Raw genomic sequence first — 8,250 nt, 5'->3', positions numbered from 1 at the left:
GGTGCTGTAGATATTTCTTACGTTATTATTACATTGTCATCCAACCAATTCCACAAACACCACCAAATACAGTGTGTGTGTGTGTGTGTGTGTGTGTGTGAGAGAGAGAGAGAGAGAGAGAGAGAGAGAGAGAGAGAGAGAGAGAGAGAGAGAGAGAGAGAGTGTGTGAGAGGGCAGGGCTTTGTCGTTGAGTCTTTTTTTAAGGTATACCATTAGTGTTACAGCAGGTAAGGCATACTAAGCTATAACTTTGTATCTCTAGGCTATATTAAACTGTTATAATGCACCAGACACTACTGTAGTGACTCCCATGTTGTACTGTACTTCTGCAAAGGCAATCAGTTATCAGCTGGCACCTGCTGACTATGAAACGGCACACACCCTTCTCTTTGTGAACAACCAATGCCACCTTAAGAAAGGGACGATTGCATCTTTCCTCTTCTTTATTGATCTGACCAAACACTCAGAACAGTGAGCTGAGATGCTTATAGCCTCCATGATCCACTGACTGTTGTCTCACTAGTGCTCATGTACTCACTATGATTCAGATTTGATTTGTCTTTTTATTACAGAAATGTGTTGCACTCATTTGTATAGGCTATTTGCAAAACTTGTGTACTTTTGGCTGTTCTTTAGCATATCCTCACTGCTGGGAGAAATACAAATACAGCAATAAATTAATTCATAATGTTATTTTTAAATGGGGCCGAGTTATAGCCTATTTTGTTTTGATAGATATCTTAATTATTAAAACTTAAGGTTATAGTAGTCATTCTCAGTATTTTTTAAAAATTATTATTATTATTATTATTATTATTATTATTATTATTATTATTATTTAGCCTACCTAAGACTATTTTAGGTTTGAAAATAGCTTTACGTCATGACTTCAGTAGCACTGGGCCTATTCATGATTCAGCATTTAGGGGACTGGTGAAAACAAAACACAAGTTGCGTTATACTGTACATTTATACAAGGAATGGCTAGTTTTGTGTGGGACATGTGCAGTCACGGCGCCCTCTCGAGGACGAACTAAAACGGTACACATCAGCTGTGCTTGCTTGCGATCAAAAATTGCTGGTGATAATGGTGATAACCAATTCTGTTTAAAGGATTAATCATGCGTTAAAACTATGTTGTTAATTTAATTGTATATGATACACCACTGTATAACATGCTTAAGTGTAGGCTAATAAGAATAATAGTTATTATAGCATTGGCCTGTCTGGCTGAAACCTCGTATCTCCATATTCCAACTTTTTATGTTTATTTTTTCGTCAATCAACGCCCTACTACATAATAGAAAAATGTCACATAAAAGTAGTCAGAATAGCATATGTACTACAAGCTAAAAAAATAAATGGCTTTGTACATACAAGGTTTCCACCCGACAGCTACGATGGGTAAGGAAAAAATAAGGATGCAACTTTCCAAGTTGCACATCCGGCCTGAGCGGACACGGAAACGGACTGTATGCGTGCATGTATGTGTGCGCAGATTAGCGGCTACAGTAGGCGGCCTCTAGAGCGGATCTGAGCACTGAACAGCAAATGTAAACCAGGCAAGCGACATGACGGGACCCATTCCGATCAGCGATTGGCTACTTCGAGGAGGCGGTGTCCTGGATCTCTCGCAGCTGATTGGTGGGATGCGTAGCTGGTTCCGGTGAATGACACTCAGAACAGGAACTCGTGTTCACACCGCATGTAGCGCAAAGAGAGAGAGAGAGAGAGAGAGGGAGGAGGTAAACAGAATCACGTAGCTGTAGCGAGGTGAGCACCCACTAAAACACCACAAAATACAGATTTACTCACTACATCGACTATTATTGCACAATCTTAGCGCATGATACAGTATATGTCCGTGGAAATCGGTGGTTTAGTCGCTTTTTAACATAAATCTAACCCCGGGGCGGTGATGATAACGGGGCTCGGCCTGCTCTGTTGGCCTGCTACTAGCCACACGGTGACGACTTTGATCCGCGCGGCGCGCGGGAATTATTTGTGCATTACATAATGTATTAATCGCGAATCAATACTTTTGAAAACCCGCACTATCCTAAGAATGATTGATCTATTTTGAAACCTGCAGGGCAATTCGACTAGCAGATGCATCGTGTTTTTTTCTCTCTCTTGGGGGGGGGGGGGGCTCCGCGACGGAGCGGAGGGGCGATGCTGCTGCTGTTATGTTCGATTTGTAAGTCGTCGTACGATGGTGCAGCGCTTTCGAAAACGCTAATCCACAAGCTCACAGCGCGGCGCATCCGTGACGGGGCGGTGAGTTTGGAGATCTGCCATTTTCGGCCCCGCGACACCGCCGTACGACGAGGGTTTAAATCGGTCTTGCGTTAGCGCACGCTAGGGTTAGCTCCCGTGCGTAGCTGCAGCAGCATGGATGCAACTTATGTCGAAATAATAATTATAGCGTATTAATAACAGAACTACGCTGTTTAATCTGGAAAATTATGTTTTTTTGTTTGGTGAAAGGCACGAAGCATTGATCCTATATATTAAAAAGTCATCAAACGTCAACAGGCCCCGTGTAGGCGTTGCTTTAAAGTCCTGCTTCATCAGTGCCACATTCATTCAACATGTATCTTAACATTAGACAAGCGAGGAATTGAAGCCCAGACGCTTAAAACGAATACAACTATTTACGGTGCTCGGCTTCGATAAAATATGTGACCTCGCGACGATAACGCGTCAAGAAATGACTGTTGTTGGAAACTAGCGTGCTAAAGTTAGCTGACGAGCCACGACATGTGTTTGTTCAGGGACTTGAACAGATGTCTCTTTTCAGAACTTTTCTGATATCTAATAATAAGTACTGTTCGAACATGACCATGTCAAAGACACATTTCTACACATTAGGCTGTGGACCCCTATGTAATGCATACATTTTGTGCCAGCGACCCCCATCAGAAAATATTTTTGTTATACTACTTCTATACTGTAGGTTTTGAATTTACTGTAGGTTGGGAAGATATTAGTAGAGAGCGAACCCTATGATTGGAATAGAAATTCACTCTCATTGCAACTTACAGCAAGTAAAATAATGGTCATTAAAATGTCTCACCCAGACACACTTTGAAAACTGCTTTGGTGCAACGTTATTGCTTGCCAGAAATGACTTATCTGCAAGCTAATAACAGTCGCTGAGCAACACTGTAGTGTGAGTGTGATGAAGTACAAATTGTGCTTGACGTTCTTATGTCAGGTAATATTGGATGGTTCTGGCAGCAGCAACAAGTTGCTACTTGCAACTCATATCGGGTGGTAATGTTATATAAGATTTATATAAGATCTGACAGGGCCTGTCGCTCCTTTACCAGACGTCATAACTTGACAGCATTGTGACAAGTATCTGAATCCTATGCTTTGATGCCAGCTACGCAAACATATTTAATCCTTTTAACTAATACTCTTAGCACAGTTGGTCACTTGACTGTATCATAATAGTGGTGTATATGTCGACTATGGCTCTTAAATAACTTTGCAAGGAAAGGAGGGTTGGCTGCAGCTACTTGTAAATTATTTGGCTACTTATTAACTCATATTCTTCCTGACTTGCTGTCTCTAGCACCGTCAGCAATCTCTTTGGAGAAGTATGGCCAATGGTGATCACAACATGATTCCATTGGGGAAATCATGTAAGTTAGCTGAGTAGTTAGTTCTTAGAAGCTTGTAAATGTACCCAGTAGTTAATAGATTACATACATAAGTAGTCAATCCCGCTAGTTAAACCTATATGCAGTTACAGTACTAGTTGTGCTCTTACATGAGTAACAAACTTTACTCCAAATCCCCTTAATCACCATTTACAATAAACATTATATGATTTGTTTTTCCTCTCGGACATTGTTGAAGACGTATTGGAAGGTTGGAATTTCTCTGTAATTGTACATTTGTCGATATTTGAACTAGATTTGTCCTGTTAAACCTTTGGCGCCATGGTTTTGATATTAGTTCAAGATTCATTTTTCTGTATACTCATCCCATTTTCTTCTTTGTCTCTAGATAATGGACATGAGCAGCAGCAGTGAGTGCTTTGGATGTGGCCGTTCAGGTCACTGGATCAAGAACTGTCCCAATGCTGGAGGGCGGGGACGTGGCAGGGGCCGGGGAAGAGGCAAGGGTACTAAATGATTTGAGCGCCGCACCCAAGATTAATTATCACAGAGCCTTGAGTTTAGCATATTCATCTTATAGTTATTATACATAACTATATAGTTTCATATTGAATTACATAACATATAACAACTAGATCAAAACTTGTGTATAAAAGTGCACTCTCATCCATAGCATGACATGTTCCACATCTTCCTTTCATGTATGTACTAATTAATTAATTAATCTGCTCATATCCTCTCATTAGATCTTTTCTGTTATCGGTGTGGAGAACAAGGTCACATCGCCAGGGATTGTGAGCAGACTGAGGATGGTGGGCATTACATTATCCATTAATACACCTTTGAGGACCGTTTTCTTAAATGTCTGGTAGAATAATTGCTGTGATTATTAACGACGTGAACCCTAGCGTCACTATTCTGGGGTGAACATTCGTTGAAAATAGTAGATCTACAAGCTTGTGACATGTACTTAAGCTTGTAGAGAGGCTATTTGTGGTGGAGATTTAGGGCTCCATTTTCGTCACCGCTAAACCCCTTATCCCTAAACTTCTTTGCCTTTTTTAATATTTGTAAAAACATTTTTGAATATTTCAACTAGCCAATCTACATTGACACGTTGTGAGCTTGTAGACTGGCCATTTTAACTATTCCAAAAAGTTTTGCAAAATAGTAAAGAAAATGGAGCGTCATGTATAGCGGGAAATACTTGCTTCTGTGGTATAAAGCCCCAGGGCACCCCAGTAAACTAAGTATATAGGGTTTAAGACAAGTGGTAAGCTGACAAATGGTTATAAAAGAGCGGATCTGCAAGCTCAGCATATGTGAGCTTGTGGATCAGCTATCAGCAAAGAGATTTGTTGTAGAGGGAATTTATTGGGGGACTAGCATGAAGCCCCGGGGGGGGGGGGCTCTATACAACATATAAAGGGTTTAAGTGGTTAACTGCTTGTGCACTTATTGAACCAGTTGAGCAACAAATCAATTATGCTCCAAGTATCCAGATAAGCAACACTTTACATAAAACTGAGGGCACATTCTTTTTATTTAATTTTGCTGTTTAGCGTGCTACAACTGCCACAGGAGTGGTCACATCTCTCGCGACTGCAAGGAGCCGAAGAAGGAGAGAGAGCAGGTGTGCTACAGCTGTGGCAAAGCCGGACATGTGGCCCGTGAGTGTGACCATGCCAACGAGCAGAAATGCTATTCCTGCGGAGGCTTCGGTCACATCCAAAAGCTTTGCGATAAAGTCAAGTGTTACAGGTGAGCCTTGACGGTTGCACAACTTTTGTTGGGTACTTAGTTAGGGCAGACATTCAGCAAGAATAGATATTGATGTGGCAGCGAACAATGCATCACAGTGCGCTTGTAGATGGGCTATTTTTGGCGTCTAGAGAATTACTAGAGGTTCTAGTATAGAGCGTACATATAATGGTTAAAGTAGTTAAAATAATTGACCTCTCACTGGTAGGTATAGAAACCTTTAAAGAGATCTTAAAAAGACAAGAGTGGCCGCACACACTGATAGCCAAAGTGCCGATTATTTATTAGGATGCAGAGTAGGAACCAACGTTTCGGCAGATGCAACTGCCTTCTTCAGGGTATATGGAAAAAACATTTAAAATCTCATATAAATAGAGCCAGGGCTAAACATTCAACCAATCACATACTGATAGTGTTGCGGGCAGTCAGCTGTCTCACATTCCTGGGTTATTAGGGAGGAGTTATGCCTCATGAATAACAGATGAGACTGGGAGGTTAATTCCTTCTCACTAAGACATACATATTTCCAAGATATTGTCTATACATTTAAATTTAGAAATATCAAATAGAGAGAGAACCACATGTATAGAAATTAGAAACCTTAACACCAGGATAGGATTCTAAATTAATATCATAGCATATCATATAAATATATAGCTAGGAGTAACAAATGGTAATTATAACATTAAAAAGTCTACAGATCGGAACACATAGTTATTAGGCCAGAAACCAAGTATATTAGGGATTTTTTCTACATTTTTCTTGGCCCACTGTACTATGACTACCTGGTAATTAATAGTTGAAAAAGCTTTCTGTTGAAAGCTCTTATATATATACATATATATATATATATATCATTAATATATTGTGGAGCACTTTCACTACCTGTTGGTAGTGAAAGTGCTCCACAATATATTAACGTACACATACACAATAAGACTTAGGTTTATTTGATTCAGGAGTCAATAATATAACTTTCAAGGTACTTTATTAAATTATACTTTTGTGCAGTGGTTAAAAAGACAACAAAAATTCACAATACAAGACCTTAATGTGTTCTTTGTGTGTTAAATAAGGAGCAGACATTAATCCGGTGTCTTGAGTAATGACCTGGGCTCTTCAGGATAGTCTACCCAAATAACGGGATCCTTGACTGGCCTGCATGTTGTTGTTGTTTGGGGGGGGGGGGTTGCAGGGGGAACAGGGGTATCCCCTGAAGTGCCCAGATATTATTTTCTCTGCAAGTTGTTCCTGTTGAGCACCTATGAGTCCTACCTTCTGAATCGCACAGGACTTCTCTTTACCTGTATTAATCAAGTGCCCTCTCTCTCTTCAGGTGTGGAGAGATCGGTCACGTTGCCGTGCATTGCAGTAAATCCAATGAGATGAACTGCTACAACTGCGGCAAGTCGGGACACCTCGCAAAAGAGTGCATTGAAGCCACAGCATAATCAGTGCCCTTAGTTGCCCCTCCTTTTTTCTGATTGATGGTTGGTTGTATTATTTTTCTCTGAGTCCTCTTCACTGGCCAACGGTTGGCTAACAGAGGCTAGTCCCAGGCCAGTGAGCCTCTCGACATGTAATACGAAGAAAGGGGTGAAAAGATATCTTTCTGCATTCAATACAAAATGTTTTAGTTTGGTAGCGGTGTTACGTATAATGCTTTGTTAAAGAAAACCCCCTTTCCAAGCAGCCACTGGTTGTCAGAGATGAATGAATGGGACTAAACACATGGGATATATAGGACCTCTGAGCTTGTGGAAGTGAGTCTCAGTAAGAAGGGAGTAAATGGAAACCTGAACTTCCATGTAGGGTTATTTTGGTTTTGTTTTAGCGGGGGAAGATATGAGTTGGCCAAGAGAGTATGACATGAGAAACCGTTGGAACACGATGCATCTGAGCCCTACAAGCAGCAAAGTGGGCGGTAACAAACCACATGTTATATAGCAAAGGTATTCAATTTTGGAGGAATCAAAAGAATCTTAAGTTCTTTTATAAAAAATAATAATCTGTTTACAATTTAAATATCACGTAGTCCAGGGTTGATGTTCACATGGATTTGGGAACATTTGACCTTGGAGGAAATTAGCATCATGAGCTATATAAGTTGTCGGATCAGAAGAATTAGGAGTTATTTGGGAACGGAGAATGTTTTCACAGAAATGTTATTTTTGTACAATATCACTTAGACTACTGTAAAAATACCATTTGCTTGTACTCAGTTTTTAAGTCGGAAGGAAAATGCAACTGAAGTCCTAGATAATAGAAATGTAAACTAATTTTAAACTATCAATAAAGCTGGAGGCGCACGGGGAAGAATGTGTTCATGGGTTTCATTTTCTGCTCTAATGAAATTCTACCAGGGTTTCTATGGCACTTTGAATTCCTTTACAAATAACCATCCATTCTGGATCTAGCAATGGTCTCGTTTTAGACCTGTAGACCATATAATAGTATTTAAATGGTGAAACTCTACTTATAACTTAAGTCAAGGATCCAGATTTGAACGGTGTAAAGATGTGGTTTTGGTTAACAGTTACTGGATGACTGGTGAACTGTGAATTTAAATTTCAGATGTATTAAATATTTAGAGTTCGGAAACCACTTATCTTGGATACCCACCTTTTTCACATTTCAAAATACGCTGTTGAATGTGGCCCATTTGCCATGTTTGTCACAACAAATGGGCCACTGGTTACTAGGTGACATTTTCTTCAAAGAATGTGGGACATTCTGTAGCCTCGGACGAATAGCTCAGATTTCTACATCCAATTCCTTAGCACTGCTAGTGCTAGGGTAAATTTAGGTACCCTATATAAAGCAGATCTTGGGCCCCAGCTTGGCTTGGGTTAATACCAAT

The 8,250-nt window shown here is 40.2% G+C and overlaps 1 protein-coding gene across 2 annotated transcripts; it reads left to right on the top strand.

The window, feature by feature from the left end:
* Nucleotides 1-1,685: 1,685 nt before the first annotated feature.
* Nucleotides 1,686-7,709, top strand: cnbpa (CCHC-type zinc finger, nucleic acid binding protein a). Of its 2 annotated transcripts, none has more exons than XM_080763549.1 (5): nucleotides 1,686-1,773; nucleotides 4,018-4,129; nucleotides 4,376-4,441; nucleotides 5,192-5,390; nucleotides 6,727-7,709. In XM_080763549.1, the coding sequence occupies exons 2-5, from the start codon at nucleotides 4,021-4,023 to the stop codon at nucleotides 6,839-6,841; spliced, it is 489 nt and encodes a 162-aa protein (XP_080619675.1). In that variant the 5' UTR covers nucleotides 1,686-1,773; nucleotides 4,018-4,020; the 3' UTR covers nucleotides 6,842-7,709. The 2 variants fall into 2 exon arrangements, with proteins under 2 accessions (XP_080619675.1, XP_080619674.1); XM_080763548.1 differs by having other exon boundaries at nucleotides 4,018-4,135.
* The last annotated feature ends 541 nt before the right edge of the window (nucleotides 7,710-8,250 follow it).

Source organism: Protomyctophum bolini (genome assembly GCF_963924005.1).
Source record: "Protomyctophum bolini genome assembly, chromosome: 5".
NCBI lineage: Eukaryota > Metazoa > Chordata > Actinopteri > Myctophiformes > Myctophidae > Protomyctophum > Protomyctophum bolini.
This window is presented reverse-complemented; position numbering and strand designations above follow the sequence as displayed.